The following is a 23926-nucleotide window of genomic DNA, read 5'->3' on the forward strand; positions in this document are numbered from 1 at the left end:
AAGCTGGAGATAGGGGCTGGAGAGACAGCTCAGTGGTGAAGAGCACTTGCTGCCTTTCCTGACACAGGTTTGATTCCCAGTACCCTTATGGCAGCTTACAACCATCTATAACTCCAGAAGATCTGACACCCTCTTCTGGTTTCTACATACACCAGGCATGCATATGGCATGCAGACTTACATGCAGACCAAACACTCATACACAGATAATTAGTTAAAATTAAGAGATCACCTGAAATAAGGAACAACACACAGGAGCCACAAAATCAAGACGTAAGGCTAACACAGCTTACCTTGTGTACCAATGTAAGCATTCTTCTGCTTGTAGCCATCCATGAAACTGGCATTGATGTAATCTGTCTAATAATAAAAGGAAGACATTATTACAAGATCATGCATTTGCCATTTGCCTCACAAGATGATGTATATGCTGGGTAAATTCAATTCAAGGTGTGGATATTCTCTTCCTGTCAAACAGAAAATGAAAAGTAACAGGACCAATTAAGCATGGGGGTAGATCGTGACATATTTTTATTAGTAATGAAAGGGAATAAAGAGAAGGCAGGGATATAGCTGAGTGGAAGAGTGCTTCTGCGGGCCACTTGCTTCACTTTGGCAAATGTAGTAGGGTGGGTGGATGGATGGATGGGTGGGTGGGTGGATGGGTGGATGGGTGGATGGGTGGGTGGGTGGATGGGTGGGTGGATGGATGGATGGGTGGGTGGGTGGATGGATGGGTGGGTGGATGGGTGGGTGGGTGGATGGATGGGTGAATGGATGGGTGGACGGATAGATGGGTGGACGGATGGATGGATGGGTGGACGGATGGATGGATGGGATGGACGGATGGACGGATGGACGGATGGACGGATGGACGGATGGATGGATGGATGGGTGGACGGATGGGTGGGTGGGTAGACGGATGGGTGGGTGGACGGATGAATGGATGGATGGATGGATGGATGGGTGGATGGGTGGGTGGGTGGGTGGGTGGGTAGATGGATGGGTGGGTGGATGGATGGGTGGGTGGATGGATGGATGGATGGGTGGATGGATGGATGGGTGGATGGATGGATGGGTAGATGGATGGGTGGATGGATGAATAGATGGGTGGATGGATGAATGGATGGGTGGATGGATGGGTGGATGAATAGATGGGTGGATGGGTGGATGATGGATGGATGGGTGGATGATGGATGGATGGGTAGATGGATGGGTGGATGGATGGATGGATGATGAATGGATGGGTGGATGGATGGGTGGGTGGATGAATAGATGGGTGGATAGATGGATGGGTGGGCAGATGGACAGATGAATGGATAGATTTCACAATGACCCTTTCATCATACCATACACAAAATTTAAGTCCTACATAGTGTCTTATGCCTGTAATCCCAGCACTCAAGGGACAGAGGGTGGAGGATCACTTCAAGTTCAAGGCATTTGGCGGCCACTGTATCCCGGCCCAAGCTGCCACTCCGGTCCTCGGGTCAGGGTTCAACAAGAGAGAGAGTGAGGACGGACTCGAAGAATGGAGACCAGACAGAGTGTGTTTCAACCCTGTTTATTCTTCAGTCTCTCTTCCTAGTCCAAGTCCCAAGTCTTGAGTTCCTAGTCTCTAATGCCTCCAAGTTCTTTCTCCAAGTTACTTCTTCCAAGTTCTCTTCCAAGTGCCTGCTTCTCTGTCTTCTCTCTGCTGTGTCTGCCTCTGCCTTTTATCTCACTTGTCTCACTTCTAAGCCATGCCTTTTGGTCACACCTTTAATCATGCCCTTAGGTCTTGTCTCTATCTCTGATCTCTACACTTCTAAGTCACACTCTTAAATTACACACCTTTAATCTCACACACCCAAGGTATCTAAACCAAGATTATCGGAGTGTGCTCAGCTGTTGTAGGCTATTGTAATCCAAGTCTCATGTCAGGGTATATGGCTCAAGATGGCTGCAAAGCTGATAGCCGCTTTCTGCTAAAAGTCGGCGCCCAACAAAAGAACAGATAAACCCAGGTATTTTTGACTCAATCACTATCCATCACTCCTGCAGAGAATGTATTAAGACAATTTCAGCAATACTGGGAGTGAACAGCTTGGCTATCTGTCATGGAAGAAGAAAAAGAGTCCCGGGCAGTACTATGAATGCCTGAAATAGAAGAAAGAGGAACTACAGTCAGTAGTAAGTTGTGTGTGGAGAGGGAAGGTTGTTTGCTTGATTAGGGTTTTCCCCACGTGTGTTTACTATTTCTGTGGTGTGTGGGTGTGGGTGAGTGGTTGGGCACACATGCACACACTGTGCACATAACACTTATATGAAGGTTAGAAAACAAGTCAAGGGAAGTCATTTTTTCTCTTCTCTACCACGTGATTCTGGGCATTCATCTAAGGTTGTGAGGCTACAAATGCCCTGAGGTGCCGAGCCATCTAAGCAGCCCAGGGTGGTCGACTTTACTCTTCATTGTCTTTGAGAATGTTACTTAGCCCTCTCAGATAAACGTAACAGCACTTGCCACAAAACCTGAGGATGGATTCAGCCCTGGGAACCATGTGGTGGGAAAAAAGAGCCAACTCCCAAAAGTCTTCTAACCTCCTCATAGGCACTGTGCACATGTGCACAGACACACACTGTAAATAACAACCAGGTATATAACAACCAGGCATATGGCCCCACACACACTTTTTTTTTTTTTTTTTTTTTTTTTTTTTTTTTGGTGACATGGTCTCTCTACATAGCCTTGGCTGTCCTGGAACTCACTCTGTAGACCAGGCTGCCATATACCTTTAATGGAAGCACTTAGGAGGCAGAATCAGGCTATCTCTTGGAGTCAATCTGGTCTACACTGCAAGTTCCGGGCCTGGCAAGACTAACGCAGGCCAGTGAGACCCTGTGTTAAAATAAAGAAAAGAAAACAAACAAACAAACAGCAACAAAAACCCTCATAATATACCAACCAGACTGTCAGCATTCACAACAAACTTGATTGATACGGCAGCATGGGTATTTAAGGACTGTCTCCAGCCACAGAATACTACATCAAAATCAGAACTCAAACGCCATCTCTCTGCGGCAGACTTGAAAGAGTCTTAATTTCCCATGGCGCTGAGAAAAGACGGCATTTACTTATCTACCTGAGTGTGGCCACTTCGTTTTGTCAGCTTCACTCGTGTTTGGTCCAGGCAGGGGACATCTCCATATCTGTTTTTCTCTAGGTTTCCCGGAGACCTGAAGAAAATAAGAGGCAAATTAAAACAAGGGGACATGTGAGGGTCTTAGGTACACGCAGAGCTTCAGGACAGCCAGGACTACACAAGATCCCTTCTCTAAAGATAGACAAAGGGTGCTGACCCTCAGTGGAAGAGTACTTGCAGAGCCTCAACCCTTCTTGCTTCTGCTTTAAACATTCTGGCAAACACATAAGATAAAAATAAAATCTCAAAACAAGCAATAGGGCTGGAGAGATGGCTCAGTGGTTAAAAGCCCGCACTGCTCTCCAGAGGCCCTGAGTCAGATTCTCAGGAGCCACATCAGGAGCCCACATCGGGCGGCTCACAACCATCTGAAACTCCAGCTCCAGAAAAATCCAGATCCTCTGGTCTTCAGGTACCTGTGCTCATGCGTGCATTCCTACAACTTCCCACAGACACACAGACACAGAGACAGACACAAAATAGAAATGACTAGAGGGGTGTCTTCACCCCTTTTCTTTGGGTTTCTAAGCCAGGGTTTCAGTATGAGCCTCGGAATGGCCTAGGACTTCCTAGGGAATCCAAGCTGTTCCTGCTTCAGCATCCAGTGCTGGAATCACAATCCTTTCCGAGTGGTTCCACAAACTGTGCAGTAAGTCTTCCAACAAGCCTATGGAAGTTTTTCTCAGACAACTACACTGTGGTTTGGTTGGTTGGTTGCTTGGTTGGTTTGGTTTGGGTTTGTTTGTTTGTCTGTTTGTTTTTTCTTTTTCCTTTTTTGGGGAAGGTGTATGTCAAAGTCATCCTCGGTTACACAGCAAGTCTTAGGGGACATGCTGGGCTAGATGAGACCCTATGGTGTAGGAAGAGAAGGTATAGGGTGGGTGACAGTGGCTATGGGGAAAGTTGTGCATGGGAGTTTTGAAGAGTGGTTCAGCACTTATGTTGTTGAGATAGGAGGATCATGATTTTAGGCTAGCCTCAGATACAAAGTATGTTCAAGGATAGCTAGGGAAAAACTGTTCTGCCTCAGAAGCAGATTTAATATACAGAGATCTTCAGCACATATAAAATAGTATTTTCTCCTCTGTTTTGTTTTGTTTTTCAAGACAGGGATTCTTTATATAATAGCCCTGGCTATCCTGGAACTAGCTTTGTAGCTCAGGCTGGCCTCTAACTCTCAGAGATCCTCCTACATTTGCCACCCTAGTGCTGGGATTAAAGGCGTGTGGCACAACTGCCCGGTTTTCCCTTTTAACATATGCCCTGCTTTCCCTTTCTTTCCTCTCCAAAGCCAGGACTTCACCAGTTCCAGACAGAGCTCGTCCATGGACCTACAGTCCTAGCTTCTCCTTTTTGTTCTCTTACATTTATTTTTATCTATTACTGATACTACAGTAGGGCTGGAGAGAGAGGACACACACATGCCACAGTGCATCTTGTCCATGTGGAACTCAGAGGACGACTTACATGAGTCAGTTTTCTCCTCCCATGTGGGTCCCAGGAATCCTACTCAGGTCATCAGGCTTGGCAGAAGCACCTCCACCTGCTGAGCCATGCCACTAGTCTTACATTCTTGCTCTGCTTACTGGTTTCTTTCTCCATGGCCTCTCCTCAGTTTACCAACTCATTATTCCCTCTTTCTTTGGTAATTCCTTTAGACCATGACTAACCTGAACAAGAATTCTGAGATGAAAACATGCTCAGAGAATCATGGATTCCTAAAACATTTAAAGGAAGACAAACATTCAACAGTCACATATTACACATATTCCAGAAAAACTAAGATACAGAGTGAGGGGAAAAAACAGAAGGGACTTCTAGCTAACTTGGAATTTAAACTAAGAGCCCACTGAGAGCATTCTTAATTTTCAACAGACAAAGCTCACTAGTAGGAGAGTAACAGCCAATGACAATGTTGTAAGAAGGCTAGAGAGACAACTAAGAACACGAGCTGCTTTTCCAGAAAACCGAAGTCAAACAGCACCCACACGGTGCTCCCACGTATCTGTCTCAAGTGATCGGGTGCCCTCTACTGGCCACTGTGAGCACTGCATGCATATGGTGTACAGACACATTCAGACAAAACTCTCAGACACATAAAATATATAAAAAAATTTAAACACAGTTAACACTAGATAAGTGTGGTAGTGTACATCTTTAAGCACTAGAGAGGCAGAGGTAGAGGGATCTCTGTAAGGGCAGCCTGTTTTGGTGAGGTTAGCCAAGACAAAATAGTAGGATATTGTCTCAACTAAAACAAAAAATCTTGATTATTTTAGATAAACAGACAGGCAGGCACACAGGCAGACAGACAGACAGACAGACAGACAGAGTAGAGAACAATTGGAGAGAACAGTCAACATCAAATTTTGGCCTCTACAGATACAAATATACACAAACACATCCCATAACAAAAGGAACAGAAACACTCTATGAGGCAGCCACAGGCATCATTATGCATCAGTGATGAACCAACCAGATGATTCTATGCTAGGATTTAGGTAGAAGCAAAGTCCTAAAAGGTTAAATTCCTAAGAAACAACTCTTCTCTGTTCCTGTTATCAGATCCTTTCAAATGCACAGTAGTCCTCCTGACAAGACCTAGACCACTCTATTACACTTTGGGCCTTTTTAAAACAGCACTTGCATTTCAATAAAATACCCAAGTTTATCATATTGGTACATGCCTGTAATAATACCAGCACTCCAGAGTCAGAGACAGGAAGATCTCTGAGTTCAAGGCCAGTCTGGTCTACAGAGTGACTTCCAGGCCAGCCCGAGTGGGCAATGTTGTTTCAGACAACAGAAGCCAAAAGCTAAAATCCAGAATCCAAAGAAGAAGGAGGAGGAGGAGGAGGAGGAAGAGGAGGAGGAGGAGGAAGAGGAGGAAGAAGAGGAGGAGGAGGAAGAGGAGGAAGACGAGGAGGAGGAGGAGGAGGAGGAGGAGGAGGAGGAGGAGGAAGAGGAGGCAGAGGAGGAAGAGGAGGAAGAGGAGGAAGAAGGAAGGAAATATGTGTCTTTAATTACAAAGCTTCCCCACTGGTACCCAAAGACCACCAAAAATTTTAAAGTATAAGACATCAGTAACAGGCCCAAGCCCAAAGCAGGAGATAACTCTAGATGAAACTATTAAAGTGACTGTGAAGATTTTTGGGTGTGTTAGTAGTACATACTGTGTACACTTGAGTGTGGAAATGCACATGCGTATGTATGTACATGCAGAAGCAGAGCAGGACACCAAGTGCCCTCATCTGCTGTTCATCACCTTATTACCTGGGCCAGTGAGCTCTCAGGACCCATCTCTGCCTGTCCCACGATGGTGGAGTTATATACAAGTACAAGTGCAGCCATGCCTAGCCTTTCATATGGGTGCTGGAGACCTCACGTTGCAGAGCAAGTGCTCTTACTACTTAACCATCCTCCCAGAAAGCCTTTTTATTGATGTATTGTTTTTAAATGTTGCCGACTGGCCTAGAGCTCACTATGTAGACCAGGCTCACTTCTAACTCACAGAGATTTACTTTCAGCTGCCTTCCAAGTCCTGGGATAAAAGGCATGTGCTACCATGTTCCACCTTCCTGAGAAGCTTCTTAACACCAGGGAAACCCTCTTATAAAGGAACTGAGGTATTGAAACAACTGCAAGTCATCACTTGCCAGAAAAACCTAGGTAACTGATTGTGACCCAAACCTCTCCTACTTACATGGAACAGTGGAAAGTGCCAACAGGGTTCTCACGACGAATGTCTTCATACTCCTCATAGATGCCCCGCTTTTGTCTGGTGTTGACATAGTCTACCAACTCTTGGATGGTCATGGCATGAGGACCTGGAACATGTACTGAGTCCCAGTCTAAGGCAGGAGGTAGGGAAAACAGGATGATCTCATCGAAGGGATCTGGGTGGCCGTTCACTTGGGGCAGGAACTGAAAATTCCAAGTGGCGAGGTCAATTTTGACGTACCCACCCAGATTTTCTGGAAGGCACTCCCTAGGCAGGTGCTGGGTAACTTCAGATGTCTTTAATATCTGAATCTGTAAGGAAAGAAAGAACACACTGAGTACAGGGGCTGTGGGTGAGCAAGGATACAAACAAAGATATAAACAAACGTGCTTCTACTAGGTTTGAAAAATCAGACGAGATTTACTTGAAACACAGTTGTTTGAAAAGAGGCAGACTGAATTTTATCAGCTTTGGTTTAAAATCCTCTGAATTTCTCAGATAGCTAAATTCAAACCCCCAGAATGCCAAACAAATCCACTCCTGAATGAGGGTCCAAGTCATTTCTCTTCTGAAACAAAGGGACAGTGAGCACAGGCTCCACACTGTTAACAAGCCTTTCCAGCCCTATCTCTTGATGGCGCTCTTCCTGTTGGAAGCTAAGAATGCATAGGGAGTGACTACTTGTGTCCGTCTGATACTAACTCCTCTATTCTACATCTCTTAGCTAAGATTTTACTCACAGCTTTGTGTGAATGTCCTCAAAGACAAAATTCTATGAAAGACAAAGCTACCTAAAAATGGCAATTATAAAAAAAACATTAAATAAGTAATCATATTTGATTCTGTTACATACTTAAATATAGCCATTCTAGGCCAAGATGACCTAGTTACTTCTCCTTAAAATCTCTGTGGGACAGGAATGCTATTCCTAAAAGATTATTTCCCCTTGCTGGTGCCTCTTCTTGTTTATTTTTTAAATTTGTGTGTGTGTGTGTGTGTGTGTGTGAGAAAGAGAGAGAGAGAGAGAGAGAGAGAGAGAGAGAGAGAGAGAGAGAGAGAGAATGTATATCACATTTAAACAATGAGAGGTCAGAAGTAGGCACTGAATCCCTGGAACTATAGCTATACTTAGAAGCTAACCTACTTGGGTACTGAGAACCCACTGAGATACCTCTCTAGCACACCACCTTCAAACTCTTAAAAAGCTTCTCTTTCGTCTTCTAGCTCTTAAAGAACCAGCTCATAGGAGCTGGAGAGATGTTAAGTAGTTAAGATCCAGTTCCATTTCCAGCATCCACATGGCATAACTCCAGTTCTGAGGGATCCTATGCCCTTTTCTGGCTTCTTACAACACTAGGCACACACATAGTACATAGACATGGATGTAAAATTGAAAACACAGCTCTTAAAAACAGAACATTGTAGCTTCTGATACACCTCTTTTATGAAGCTTCTTCTTGAATGCCCAGGGTCAAACTTTCCTCTCTGCTCCCAAACAGCCTAAGTCCTCTGCCATATGAACTCTGGATTCTCTAACAGAACAATGAACACTCAAGGGTAAGTAAGGACTGTCATTTGGTGTTTAACTCCCAGAACACAGGGCCTGGACTTTATGAAGTGTTCAACACATTCTGAATTTATACATACATATATAACTCCTACAATTCAAACATAAGACAGTGTTTAAACAATCCTCACAATCCAGGGATCCATGCAAATAAATACCAGTAATCCTAGTAGAAACCAAAATCACCATATAAAAGAACAGTTCCCTTAGACACAGGGGTCCTATCCTGAGAGTCAGCACTCAGCAGCTTCTTCCCAAGCAGCTGCTTCAAGAGCAGATGCCTTTATTTTCTCTACTCTGGTCTCAGTTACAAAGTTGCACTAGTACAACTTGTACAGTTACAAATTACGCTAGTAATTTTACTTTATAATTTCATTACCATAAAAATCTGACAATGTAGCCAGGTGTGGTGGTGCATGACTTTGATCTCAGTACTTGGGAGACAGAGGCAGGCATATTTCTTTGAGTTAGAGGTCAGCCTGGTCGACAATGCCTGGTCTTCAAGGACAGCCAGGGCTATTACACAGAAAAACCCTGTCTTGAAAAACAAAACAAACAAACAAAAATCTGACAATGCAAATCTAATCTCTATTATTTCTATTCTTTTATGTTATTATTTTTTGAGACAAGATCTCATGTGTTGACTGGCTTCAAATTCACTGTGTAGCCAAGAATGGCTTTGAATCTCCGAATTCTCCTGCCAGCACCTTCCAAGTGCTGAGACAATAAGGATGTACATACCATTGTTTGGATGCCAAAAGCTACAATCACTGACTGAGACAACATTTTTCAGATGTAAAACATTCAAGAGATTAATTAGAGAAATAGAGTGAATGTGGTCATTTTTAAATTAGAAACAGTAAGAAACTGTTTCGAGAAAAAACAATGGCCAGAGATGTGCGTGGAGGTTCACTCCAGTCCCACTAAGCACTTGAAACGCTGAGGCTGAAGACTGCCGAGAATGTGATGCCTCGTGGGCTACAGCACAGTGACAGTGAGCTGCAGGCCAGCCTCAGCTACAGAATGAAACCCTGTCTCCAAGAGTAAAACTAGAAAGAGACTTTCCTCACCACCCCGAAGGTCACTCACAGAGACTTAACAGTACAACCCAGTAAATAAACTAGTTTGACTTTCTTGCATTCTCAATCTCTCTCTCCCTCCCGCCCCCTCCTTCTCCTTTTTTCTTTTTTTTAAAATTAGGCTGGAATCCATTTCCAGGGGCCTTTTATAAGCTAGACAAGTACTCTACTACTGAGTTACTGACCCTGCCCCAGATAAAGTCTAATACCAATTGAGCTAATATAATTATAGTAAGTGCTGATTTTGGTTTTGGTTTTGGGGTAGGGTGTTGGGGACTATACCTAGTCCCTTGGGCATGCTGAGTATGCACTCTGACACTGAGTTACACCCCCAAATACTCTTTAAATACTATTAAATATTAATAGTGCCCTATGTAGCACTAAGTTAAACTTTGGAAATCATATAATCCTTAAAATACTTCAGGGACACATGGGTCAGTAATATTGTACTCAAGGTGTTGTGAAGAAGAGGCAGATAAATTGTGGCCTTTCCTAAGCGCAGGTTTGTGGACAGAGAAGGCATCGCATCGCAGACGGATGAGTAGAGAGGGAGTGGGTACAGTAAAGGAGGAGACCCCAGTCTGAGATCAGCCCACAGGATTCTTTGAAGACTAACTTGCAAGTTAGAAAACTAACTGGCAAGAGTTCGCCAGCAGAGACCAGAATGTATTATCTAGCTCCAGCAAGAAAGGTCTAGCCTGCCTTACCCTCTCGCGAACTTTGTCCTTCAAGAGCAAGCTGATGATAGAGTAGGGCACTCGGAACCATATGGGTGCCCCTACAATCAGCACCTTCTTCAGCCGAGCTGGAAACGCTCCCTGTGGAGAGAATGCACGAGGGGTTAAACCCAGCCATACCCGAAACTGTTCAGGACCAAAATATGGGTTCTTGCCACTCTTCCTCATTCATACGCAACAAAGAAACCTGACAGCTTAGTTCAGAAATAGGTATGTTAAAAGTGATTAATAAAGAAATGAGAAGCTGATCTACCTTTAAAAGTAATGATGTTAAGTTCATGTTAATCATATACTTCATGATTAACTGGTGAGTGGGACATGTGTGCCACAGTGCACACGAGGATCCGCTTCCTCCTTTTTCCTTTATATGGATAGATTCTGGGTATTGAACATAGGTCACCAGGCTCTCGTGGCCCTGATATTTCTGTTTATACTGCACATATCATACAACAGCACACATATTTGCAGCCTACAAAAATTCAGCTTAAAAAAAAATTCAGCTTACTAATACTTAGATTTTTAATAAATTGAGGATAAAAATTTTACTTTATAATCTTCATCTAGTTCAATATGTATGTGTATATACATATAACATTTTCTACCTTCAGTCTTTTCTCCATTTGTTCATTTATTAAATCAATATATACAATCTAGGCCAGAGGTGTATGTGACTCAGTAATACTGTGTGTGTAGCATGTGCTACCTAGGTTTGATATCAACATGATAAAATGCATACACGCATGCATGCATGCATACACACATACATACGCATGATCTAGTATGTACAAGTACAAATGAGGTCTTAGAGAAGTAAAGAAACTCCTCTTAGAGGAAGAAAAGAGATAAGCCTATTTATATAAGACACAAGGACAGAAGTATGGAAGGCATATTCTGCGGCACATTATTAAGCCACAGTACTTGGTTACTTGGTTTCATTCCACTTTTTAACACTCCAGCCTTTCTTGGGGCAGGGGGCTGGAGGGAGGGAAGGCTCAGTCGGTAAAGTGCATACCACACAAGTTCAGAGGACCTGAGTTCAATCTCCAGTAGGCACACAAAGTTACCAGCACAAGTGAGACAAAAAAAATAGATCCTAAGGCTTGGTGGCCATCAGCCTAGCCCAGTCAGTGAGCCCTGAGTCCTTGAAAAGACCCTATCTCAAAAACAAGGTGGACATGTCCTAAGAATGGCACCTACAGTTGATCCCCGGCCTTACACAAACACACACGTGCACCTGCACACGTATGAATGCATACATCCAAAGTAAATAAATAAGTAGTCCCTAGTAATTGGCTAAGAAAGGGCAACTGTAGCTTTAATTTTTTTTTCCATTATGAATAAACTAATCTCAGTTCTACTTACTAGCCATTGTTCTTCCCACTCAGTCTTGATTCTGCTAAATTTGAGGAGTTTACAAACACTCCTTACACAGGATGTACAACATCCACAGCCAAGTTCTCCAAACGCTTCTTTATTCAGACTTAAAAATTACTTTTTCCCATCCTTCAAAGATGCAAGAATTTATTTCAAGATAAATACTCAAAGCCCCCTTTAGCTGCCTGATCATTTTGGAGAAATGGCTTTATTTCAGTAAGGTGGAGGGTAGCAGAAACCATTATATTACATCATCTTCAACAGAGCAAAAGGATAAGAAAAACAGTCCTAGTTTGCTCCAACAATCATACTGTAGCAGCATTTGGGAGGTGTAAATCCTGGTCTACACAGCAAGCACTGGGCAAGCCTATACTACTTAGGGACCCTGTCTCACAATAAGACCAAACAGAGATAAGAAACCTGCTCACTGATAGTGTCTCTAGGAAGGCATCTTCCATTATATACTCTTACTTTGTCTTACCTTATTTTATGCTTATTGGTGTGAGAGTATTGTATTCCCTGGAACTGGAGTTACAGGTGGTTGTAAGCAGCCATGTGGCTCCTCAGGAAGAGCATACAGTGCTCTTGACCACTAAAATATTTCTCTAGCCCCCATTACATATTCTTTAAAATGTACATATACTCTTTAACCAATTCAATTCTGAAAAGCTGTCCTAGCAACACAAATGACATTTAAAAAGAAGAAGGAGGAGGAGGAGGGGGAGGGGGAGGGGGGAGGGGGAGGGGAGGGGGGGAGGGGAAGAAGGGGAGGGAGGGGGAGGGGAAGAAGGGGAGGGGAAGGAGGGGGAGGGGAAGAAGGGGAGGGAGGGGAGGGGAGGGAGGGGGAGGGGAAGAAGGGGAAGAAGGGGAGGGGAGGGAGGGGGAGGGGAAGAAGGGGAAGAAGGGGAAGAAGGGGAAGAAGGGGAAGAAGGGGAAGAAGGGGAAGAAGGGGAAGAAAGAAGGGGAAGAAGGGGAAGAAGGGGAAGAAGGGGAAGAAGGGGAAGAAAGAAGGGGAAGAAGGGGAAGAAGGGGAAGAAGGGGAAGAAGGGGAAGAAGGGGAAGAAGGGGAAGAAGGGGAAGAAGGGGAAGAAGGGGAAGAAGGGGAAGAAGGGGAAGAAGGGGAAGAAGGGGAAGAAGGGGAAGGGGAAGAAGGGGAAGGGGAAGAAGGGGAAGGGGAAGGGGAAGGGGAAGGGGAAGGGGAAGAAGGAGGAGGAGGAGGAGGAGGAAGAGGAGGAGGAGAAGAAAGGGTCTTATTATCTTGTCCCAACAAGTCTGAAATTGGCTATGTAGACTAGGCTGGCCTTGAACTCATAGAGATCTACCTGGCTCTGCTCTCCACCCCCACCTCTATTCTTGACCTCTCACTCCATGCTAGGACCCCATGCTAGGAAAAAAGGGGGGAGAAAGAGAGAGAGAGAGAGAGAGAGAGAGAGAGAGAGAGAGAGAGAAGAGAAGAGAAGAGAAGAGAAGAGAAGAGAAGAGAAGAGAAGAGAAGAGAAGAGAAGAGAAGAGAAGAGAAGAGAAGATGAATGAATGCAATAAAGTCAAACTTGTTTTACCTTAGTTAAAGGCAGGGTCTTGTCTATAGTCATCCTGACTGGTCTGGTACTCATATGTAGCACAAGCAGGTCTGAAACTATTGGCAGTCCTACCTTACCTTCTCAAGTGCTGGTATTACAATCCCACAACACACCTCACACATGCCAAGTGTACACTATCCCACTGATGGTATTACAATCCCAGGACAACACACCTCACACATGCCAAGTGTACACTCTCCCACTGAGCCACACTCCCAGCTCCTGAACAGTTATGTTCATTCATACTGTGTATTTATATTTTTGTTTTCTGAGTCAAAGGATCTGATTATGTAGTCCAAGGTGGTCTGGAACACGATTAGCGGCACGTGCCATTGTAACTAGCTCACACAATCTATTTTATGCCATTCGGTCTTCTGTAGTCATATTAAATAGTTGTACATTAAAAAGCATAGTTTGGGAGCTGGAGAGATGGCTCAACAGTTAAGAGCACCAGATGCTCTTCCAAAGGTCCTGAGTTCAAGTCCCAGCTACTGGCTTGCAACCATCTGTAATGAGCTCTGATGCCCACTTCTGGCATGCAGATGTACACAACAGATAGAGCCCTCATATACATTAAATAAATACATCTTTAAAAAAAAAAAAAAAAAGCACAATTTTTGGGGTATGAGGGAGATTTTGTTGTTTGAGACATGGTCTCTTATAGCCCATTCTAGTGGTTTGAGTAAGAAAGGACCCATATGCTCATATATTTGAATATTTAGTCCCACCTTGGTGGAACTGTTTGGGAAGGACTGGGAAGAATGGCATTGTTAGAGAAGAGGGCAAGCATGGAGGCTACAAAAGACTGGTACCATTCAGCTGCTCTTCCCTCCGGCTTGTGAATCAGGATGTACGCTCCCAGCTGGTACTACCACCATGCTTTTACTCCACCGTCATGGACTCTAACCTTCTGAACCCATAAACTCATTAAATGCTGTCTCTCATACACTGCCTTAGTCATGGTGTTTTGTCATAGAAACAGAAAAGTAACCCTATGCTGTCATAGAACTTGCTATGTAAGCCAAGAGGCCTTGAGTTTCTAATCCTCCTGCCTCCACCTCCTGGCCCCTGACGCTAGGTACTTGGAATCCAATGCAGGGCCCTCTGAATGTTATGAAGCATTGTGCCAGCTAAAGTATACTCTTAGCCTACCTGACTATCTTTTAAAATACAAAAACATAACTTTATGGCTAGGGAAGATGGCTAAGTTGGTAATATGCTTGCCTTACAACACTTGGATTTAACACCTGGAACTAATATAAAATTGCTCAGTGTGGTGGCATATATCTGTAATCCCAGGGGTGAGGCAAAAACGAAAGGATCCCTAGGGCATGTTAGCCAGCCAGTCTACCCTAACTGGTGAACTACAGACCAGTGACAGACTTTGTTTCAAAGAAGTGGATGGCGTGCCTGAGAATGACATCTATGGCAGCCTGTTGGCCTCCGTATACACAAGCAAATGCACACATACATGTACACATTAATCTACAAAACAAGTCCCTGGGCCCAAGATATAGAGATATAGGAACTATACACATCTATATATGTGCATAATTCTACATGAATATAAACAGACCAAGTGAGCTTACATGCACTAAAGTGAAAGGAAAAATACACCTCATCCAGAGCTCAGCCGTATGTCCAGAAAGTCACTGCTAGACGGCATTTTTCATGGTTATCATAGGTGGGCCTCTATTAATTACAAAACTCAGGAAAAGGGGCATTTTATGTCTAGGAATTTGCCTGTGGCTTTTTCTTTTCATTATTTCCTTTTTTGTTTTATGGTCGTTGCTTTGTAAAAGGACCTCACTCCTTATGTAGCTCAGGCTGGTCTGAATCTTACTTTGTAGCCAAGGATGAAGTAGAATGTACTATGTAGTTCTGCCCACCTCAAACTTATGACATTTCTCTTGCCCTGGCATCTCAGGTGCTTGCATTACTGGTATAAGCCACTATGCCATCATCTCAAATCTTTCAACTTGACTTTTAAGATCACTGCTTGTTCTAAGGAAGCAGATATTCATTATTATATATAGGTGACCTTTAAATTGAACAGAATATCTGAAGTTTACATTTTTCTAAATAATATTTTTCCCAAAGAATAAAAACAAAAAAGAACACTTAAAAGGATCCCCCCTTACAACCTTACCTTCAGCAGGTTTAGGACTTTCTTGCCAAGATCTAGCTCAAAGTTGGCATAATTAGAACCACACATGTCATAGATGAACACCAGTCCATTCCTCTGAGTTTCAAAGCTGTAAACATCATTAAACAAAACATTTAATACAAAGCTTTCATTCAAAGCTAAGCCAGATGCTTATCATCATCCATATTGTGTGTGTGTGTGTGTGTGTGTGTGTGTGTGTGTGTGCGTGTTCACATGTGTGTGCCATAGCAAGTGTGGGAATCAGAAGACAATTTCCAGGAGTCAGCTCTGTCCTTTCCTTCCACCATGAAATCCAGGGATTAAGCTCAGGCTCTCAGGTTAGTATAGCTTGTGCTTTGAGATACTGAGCCATCTTGCCTGTCCTAACACTCATTTTAGTGCTAGGATTATAGGTATGAGCCACCTCAAGGTTCTCATGTTGTGTCCTCATCTTTGCATCCCCTCCTGTTAGGCCCCATACCATCACACTTCCACAAAATCTAAGAAGGAAGCACTGAAAAAGAGTTAACATTAAAAAATATTCTTGTCAATTATGTGTACATAAAAATACTTCAAAATCCAGATCAAGTATATAAATTTAAAGTTTTTGTATCTAATATACCTCAGGTTCAGTAACTTTCTGAAAAGAAAAAAAAAATAATTCCAAAATGCACAGAGGTTTTTCTGGCAGAATTTATTCCTACTGGCCCCTAATGCATTAATGTTAACCTTAACTCCTTTTTTATAACCTCACAGAGATTATTGTTCCTCAAGAGTAAAGATGCCGTCAAAGAGGCACAGCTACCAAGTAGACGATCTAGGTCTAGAGAATTTCCATTTTCTCAACAAGCTAAACTAAAATACTACTTTAGACAACTGAGGAGGTAGGATCATGAATCTGAGGCTGGCTTGAGCTGCACAGAGAATTTCAGAATTGACTTGGTACTGGACACCCTGGAACTGGAGCTGCCAATGGAGCACCATGTAGGTGCTGGGAATGAAAAACAGTTTTCTCAAAGAGTAACCAGTCCTCTTAACTGTTGAGCCATCTCCCTGATATTCCAACCCCCTCTCCCTTTTAAGGCAGGAATTCACCATAAAGCTTCATATAGCCTGGACCTCGCTATGTAGACCAAGCTGGCATCAAACTCACACAGGCCCACCTGCCCCTGCCTCCAGAATGCTGGCATTAAAAGAGTATATCAACTCACTGGGCTATTTATCCATCCATCCATCCATCCATCCATCCATCCATCCATCCATCCATCCATGCATCCATCCATCCATCCATCTTCTAACACTATAGATTAAACAGAGCAATAGACAAGCTTTCCACCACTGAGCCAGATAACTGCAGTTCCCAGATTGGTCTGTTTGGTTTGCTTTAGTTTTTATCAAGACAGATTCTCTGTATGTAGCCTGAAATTTATTATGTAGGCCAGGCAAGCCACAAATTCGTGGTGCCTCTGACTCCTGAGTGCTAGGACTGCAGGCACTACTAGGCACGGCTTGTTTTATTTTTCTTTTTCCACACTAGAGAAAGAACATGGGTCTTACACATGCTATGCAAGTACCTTCCCCCAGGATACCCCCAGGATACTCCAAAGGGTTTTGAGTTGGTTTTTTCTTTACTGTTTTTATTTTATTTAATGTGTATGAGTGTTTTGCCTACATGTGTGTATATATATATATATATATATATATATATATATATATATATATATATATATATATGTGCAGTGGACATGCTTGATACCCATGGAAGCTAGAAGAGGCCTGAATCTCCTAAGACTGGAGTTACAGATGGTTATGAGCTACCATATGGGTGCTAGGAAGTCCATCTGGGTCCTCTGAAAGAGCATCCAGTGCTCTTAATTTCTGAGCCATTTCTTCAACTCCCAAAGGGTGTTTGTTTGTTTGTTTGTTTAGGCTGGGTTTTTTTTTCTTTCCTTTTTTTTTTTTTTTTTTTTTTTTGTTGTTGTTGTTGTTGTTGCGGCTGCTGGTGCTGTTGTTGCTATTGTTGTAATTGTTGTTTTCAAGACAGGGTTTCTCTGTGTAGCCCTGGCTCACTCAGAGATTCAATGGCCTCTGCCTCTCAAGTGGTGGGATTAAAGGCATGATACACCACTCAACCCTCAGAGAGTTTTAACATGAACAAACTAACAAACAGATGACATAAGCCTGGTGACACGGGCCTGTAATCTCTACTGTTTGAGATACTGAGACCGGAGAATACTAAGTTCATATGGGCAACTAAGTCAGACTGCATCTTTAAGTTAAAGGGGAAAAAAAGGAATGATTAGGATATAAGCTAATGATAGAGCATATGCCTTAGCATGTGGAAGCCACACACACACACACACACACACACACACACACACACACACACACAAGTTCCTTTCCTCCTTCAAATAAACCATTCTCAGTGTACTAACAACTGTTATGAATTGTCTCTCTCGGCTTTTGTTAATCCTAAAATAGGCAAGGTGATGCAAACAAAGAAAACACAGCATCCTGATGACAGCAGAAACACACACTTAAACACAGGAGTTGTTTTCTACTCAGACTGTCCAGGCTGTGTCCTAGGGACAATGGTGAGAGCACATCTGAGTTTAATCAATTCACAAGCCTTCATTTTAAATGAGGTAGATACCCATAAAATTGTCTTACTGTTACCTGTCCACAGCTCTGTCAAGCAGGTAAAACAAGGCTTGGAGGACCACGTGCTGGACAGATTTGTGGGGATGATGTAACCTGGCAGTGAAAAGGGCAATGGAGGCTCCAGTTGGGTCTCGAACATTCTGAAACAAATAAATAGGAAATATTTAGAAATGAAAAAAAAAAAAATCACAGGAATTTTTTAGACTTATTATCCTGCATAGAGAATTGACACATGAGAGAAGAGCTACTAACAGAACTTCTTAATTTGTGTCTATCCTTCCATAAAGGGAGCAGTGTTATCACTACCCTAGCCTGACTTGCTCAGCAGTCCCTTGAACCATAGTCAATGGCTTTAAAAAACACCCTCACATTCTCTTCAGCTGCAGAGGAATCAAAGGATGATTCCACACTGGCTTTGTAACTAATTTCCCAGGCAGGATGGAGAAGAACAGATCAAGATAATGGCTTCTATGCTACCTTAAACATAGTATCACATATTTGTCTGAGAGGCCAAGAGATCACCAATTAGTGGAGAGTTTCCATTAAGTAAGTAAGGATGTGTTTTGATGCATTATTCACCCTTCCCAACATGCTGACCAACAACTTTTTTAATAGCTCAATGAGGAAAAAACTTTAAGTCTACTGCTCAATAATTCAACTACTATTAATAATTAATACTTTTAATTAGTAATAACTCTATTATTGTTGTTGTTGTTATTAGAACAATTTAGTAGCAAAAATGTGTGGACAAGGAACCTAGACACAAACATCCAGATAAGGCGAGCGTTACAGCAGGGTGTAGCAGAGCACAAGACAGCCTCTACAGACTCACCAGGATGGTAAACTTGCCGCTGAGGATCTCAGAACGGAGCGGCTCCTCGTGAGGTTTCAGCTTCACAATGCCTTCCTTCCTTCTTGTTTCCTAAAAAGGAAACAATGAAAAGATGCGTTGATATAAAAATATAACATATCCAGAACAACTTTATGTAGCCGTCAGATCTCAGGGATGAACATTAGAAATCAACTAACTGAACTGTGAATTCCTTTGTACCATGCCTTAGCATTCCAGGACAGCTAACAGTTACCGTAATTCCTGTCCACAGCCACCTTCTCAGGACCATCTGTTCTAATGCCTCCAAGAATCAGCTGAGTTTGCCATTCAAAAATACCTATTTCTTTTTTTAAATTATTTACTTATTTTATGTATGTGAGTACACTATAGCTGTCTTCAGACACACCATTACAGATGGTTGTGAACCACCATGTGGTTGCTGGGAATTGAACTCAGGACCCTCTGGTAGAACAGTCAGTGCTCTTAACTGCTGAGCCATCTCTCCAGCCCCAGAAATACCTATTTCTAGTGCAGATTTCTTTTCTGTACCCCACACTCAGGTTCTGGTTGCTTACAGGAACTGTCTACTTGGGTATCCCAAAGACACGGACAAACTTAAACCCATGGCCTTCTTTCTCTATGAACCCACCCCACTTCAATGTCTCCACATTAATGTTACCAGCACTGATCTTGACACACAAGTCCCAACCCAGATCCCTTACTCACTTTCCTCACACACAGCTTAAGCAGCTCCTACCCATTTGAACTCTAAATTTGTCCACTTTTCTCCATCTCCCTGACATTATGTATTTAATAATACTGCCATTGTCTCTTCTTGTAAGTACAAGAGTCTTCAAACTGATCTTTCCGGTTCCAAGATCAGTGAGATACACTCTCTAAAACCATACTGTCAAAATCTTTCTGGAATGCAAATATGAAAAATTTATTACTTTGCTTATATCATTAATTGATTTCGGAAGCCTTAATGATCTGGCCTTATTTATCTGTGCTTACCATCTCTGAGCACGCCTTGACTCCCATTCAACACTCTGGCATAGCTAAATTTTATTTTCTACCACTGAGGATCTGAATGTATTTTCTTATATCTTTTGGTTGTAAACCTAGCCTTTAATAGCTGAGCCATCTCTCCAGCTCAAATGTATTACCTTCTTTAACAATACTTTACCAGGCAGGGCTCGATCCCTACTCATCCTTCAAGTTTAAGGTTAGTGCTCTTTTTTTTTCTTTTTTTTTTTTTTTTTTTTTTTTTTTTTTTTTTTTTTTTTTGATTGACTACCCTCTCTTCTAAGTAACAATCGTGGCACTGTTAATATAGTAGGTGTGCAATTAATATCTATGGAATAAATAAATGACTATTGGATGGGCTGAGCCACATGATAAGTGTGAGCAATTCCAGTGCTTGTTTTCCCAGGATTTCTTTTCTTTTCTTTCTTTTTTTTTTTTTTTTTTCTTTTTTCTTTTTTAAAGTAGATATGGTATCTCATCAGAAGAAATTTTAACCACAAAGTAACATAACATACAGCATCTCTATCACAGATGCTACAATCCAAGAAAACAAACATATCACAGAATCAGTCTTGAACTCCCTTTTTAAAAAAATCTTAGCTGGGCGGTGGTGGCACACGCCTTTAATCCCAGCACTTGGGAGGCAGAGGCAGGCGGATTTCTGAGTTCTGAGTTTGAGGCCAGCCTGGTCTACAGTGTAAGTTCCAGGACAGCCAGAGCTACACAGAGAAACCCTGCCTCAAAAAAAAAAAAAGAAAAAAGAAAAAAGAAAAAAAATCTTAGCCAGCTGTGGTGGGTCATGCCTTTAATTCCAGCACTCATGAAGCAGAGGTAGATGGATCTCTATAAATTTGAGGCCAGCCTGGCCTACAGAACAAGTTCCAGGACAGACAAGGCTACACAGAGAAACCCTGTCTCAAAAAAACAAAACAAAACAAACAAACAAATATATTATAGCTGGACAGTGATGGCTCACACTTTTAATCCTAGCACTCATAAGGCAGAGGCTGGCTACACAGAGAAACCTTGTCTCAACAAAACAAAACAAACACCAAAAAAGACAGTGCTAAGAACCGGACCTAGCTGATATTGCCACTTTTCTTTTCCAGAGCAAACACCTCCCTTTTCTTGAATAACTCTTTAGCTCAAAGTTCATCAGAATGGCAGCTTTCTAAAAGTTCACGAGGCCTTAAACTACAGCTGTAAAAAACTATACCAAACAGGTTATCCAGGAGGCAGGGAAGAGAGCAAGGATGAAAATTCCAGGAAGGAGTGTGTCACAGGATGACATTAAGGAACTTTCTTTGCCGCAGTCCTTACAAGTAGCATGCTGGTCTACAAGCAAACTTTGGGTACATTAAGTAAGTGCTTCCAGGAATTGGCCAGCCCAACCTCAGTTCTCATAGGGTTTGTGAACATCCAGCCATTTTTAACAGAACAAGAGACAAGTACAAAAATCAACATGTACAAAGTAAAGCAGAAAATTAGCAATACTTAGCTCACCCACTGCAAATGTGTCTGCCCTGAACCACTTACTCTGTAGCAGTGGAACAACTCCACGGCACGGAGCACATCAAACTTTCTAGCCATGAGGAACTTGACAGCCACGTTCCAAGAGAGCGGAGAAACATTATACTGCACTGTCCACTTGTTGATCTCTTCAAGAAATTGCTTGGTAGCCTGTTTAAATAAAAAAAAAATGAGGACAATTAGTAAAAAGAGAATATATTTTAGAAACATAAAAGGAACAAGCAGGCAAAAATTATTACTTGTTCCCCAAATAAGACTCATTTACATAGCAAGTTTTAGGCCAGACTGGGCTTTTATAAAAGTCTATCTAAAAAAGGGGAGGGGGTTGGGGGGGTTAGAAAGATGGCTCAACAGGAAAAGGCACCTTCCACCAGTTCAACTGCCAGGTCCCATATGATGGAAGGAAAGATCAGACCCCTGCAAATTGCCCTCTGAACACTACGTGCCATGAATGTGCATGTATGTACACAGACAAATAAATGCATAAATAAAAGTAATTTAAATTTTAATTAAAAAAAATTTAAAAGTGTTGTCTTAATTAGGGTTTAGTACTGTGAACAGACACCATGACCAAGGCAACTCTTATTAGGACAATATTTAATTGGGGCTGGTTTACAGGTTCAGAGGTTCAGTCCATTATCATCAAGGTGGGAACACAGCAGCATCCAAGCAGAAATGGTGCAGGAGGAGCTGAGGTTCTACATCTTCATCTGAAGGCTGCTAGAAGACTGGCCTCCAAGCAGCTAGGACAAGAGTATTAAAGCCCACACCCACAGTGACACACCTACTCCAAGGCCACACCCCCTAAAAGTGCCACTCCCTGAGCCAAGCATATACAAACCATCACAAGGGTTAAATTTATATAATTTTAGTCTTTACGGTTTAAGATAAAAAGTACAGCCAGTTCAGAGAGAGGACACAGCACTGGGATGCTTGAAAAAATAATGAGAAAATTCTCCTAGGAGGTGGGAACAGAGTACTCTGCCAGTACCCCTGACTTCAGCTAAGATATCTATTTTTTCATTTTATAATTATTTAAATTGAGATTTTATGCATGTATATCCTGAGTACCTAAAAGATTTCTGATTGTGATTCTGTTCTAACTATCTAGAAACTTTTCTTGATTATTAATCCAGAAAATGGTGTTTCTGAATTTTAACTATACTCATATTATTAGTCAACCAACTCACAGTTATAATATATCTACTCAGTTGGGCGTAGTGGCACTCAGATGGCAAAGAGAGACAGGAGGATCTCTGTGAGTTTGAGGCCAGCATGGTCTATATAGTGAGTCCCAGAACAGCCATGGCTACATAATGAGAATCTGTCTTGAAAAAATAAAACAACAAAAAGATGGATTTACTCATGGTAAGCTATACTTTTTTCTTAACCTGTGTCGAGGAAAAATATAAAACTGAAGCTGCTTCAGAGGTGTAAGGCCCAACCTACTATGTGACTGTGGTCCGGGGAAATCTCTCTTCACTAATTTTTCAGTTGAGAACTAGGGGACCAGGCTTTGTGGTACACACCACAGTTGCAGCACAGAGGCAGGTAGATCTCTAGGAGTTTGAGGCCATTCTGTTCTACATATCAAGTATGATAGACAGGATAATATACTAGAGACCCAGCCTCAAGGGGAAAAAAAAAGAAAGAAAAGTAAGCGCTAAACATGCCTGTAATTTCATCATTCAAGAAGCAAAGAATGGCAAAAGACTTAATTGGTCCCAAGTTTTAGGACACCCTGATTTACACAGCCAGGCTAAGGGATACATAGAGAAATCCCATTTCAAAGAGGGTGAAGGAAAGAGGAAAGGAAGAAAAGAAGAAAAGGAGACTTGAGTGTAGTGTTACATATCTGTTATTCCAGCATTTGGGGAAGGAAGGCAGGAGGATCAGGAGTTTGAAGCTCTCCAAGGCTCTATAGTCAAGTCAAGCCTGAGTCATATGAGACACTGTCAAACAAACAAAAAGAAAACAAGGGGGAAAGGCTAAGGGCTATGACCTACTTAAGAGACTTGGCAACAATTCTCCCTTGCAAATCCAATTCAAATTGCCACATACTGTTTAAACAACTATCAAACTAGAATCCCAAGAGGGTCATCATACCTTACAACACAGCACCTGACTCACCGTCAATTTTCTAGGAAAGCACAAAGGATGTTTATAAACCAGGAGAAAGTCCAAGGCCTTGGAGTGCAGTTGAGTTTTTGAGCCTTGTAACTGAGGAAACGTAACTTGTATCACTTCAGAAAGAGAAGCAGGAAAACTAACCAAGCACAGAGCACAAAGAGTCAAGAAACAGACCATGATGAAAAGCTTTCAAAGATCACACTGTCTTACAACCAGCTGAAGCCAGATCACAGAACTGAGTCTCAGAGAAGACAACAGAACAAACTTAGAGTGCTCCCAAGAACATTTGTGTTCTATCTGTAGAGTGGCCAGCATCAGAATGAGGAAAGAAAGAAAAGAATAAAAGCAGGCACAGATGCTGA

General features: G+C 42.3%; 1 protein-coding gene across 2 annotated transcripts in view; it reads right to left on the minus strand.

Moving 5' to 3' along the window:
- Window positions 1–23926, minus strand: part of Ptpn9 (protein tyrosine phosphatase non-receptor type 9) — a 70826-nt gene that overhangs the window by 12468 nt on the left and 34432 nt on the right. For both annotated transcript variants that reach the window (XM_076925652.1, XM_076925653.1), the window contains exons 2-9: window positions 21441–21584; window positions 18879–18968; window positions 18062–18186; window positions 15389–15494; window positions 10256–10366; window positions 6885–7213; window positions 3122–3215; window positions 293–359 (exon numbers count right to left, since the gene is read on the minus strand). In XM_076925652.1, coding sequence (XP_076781767.1) covers window positions 293–359; window positions 3122–3215; window positions 6885–7213; window positions 10256–10366; window positions 15389–15494; window positions 18062–18186; window positions 18879–18968; window positions 21441–21584 — 1066 coding nt within the window. The remainder of the gene's footprint in view (window positions 1–292; window positions 360–3121; window positions 3216–6884; window positions 7214–10255; window positions 10367–15388; window positions 15495–18061; window positions 18187–18878; window positions 18969–21440; window positions 21585–23926) is intronic.

Source organism: Arvicanthis niloticus, chromosome 26 (genome assembly GCF_011762505.2).
Source record: "Arvicanthis niloticus isolate mArvNil1 chromosome 26, mArvNil1.pat.X, whole genome shotgun sequence".
Lineage (NCBI taxonomy): Eukaryota > Metazoa > Chordata > Mammalia > Rodentia > Muridae > Arvicanthis > Arvicanthis niloticus.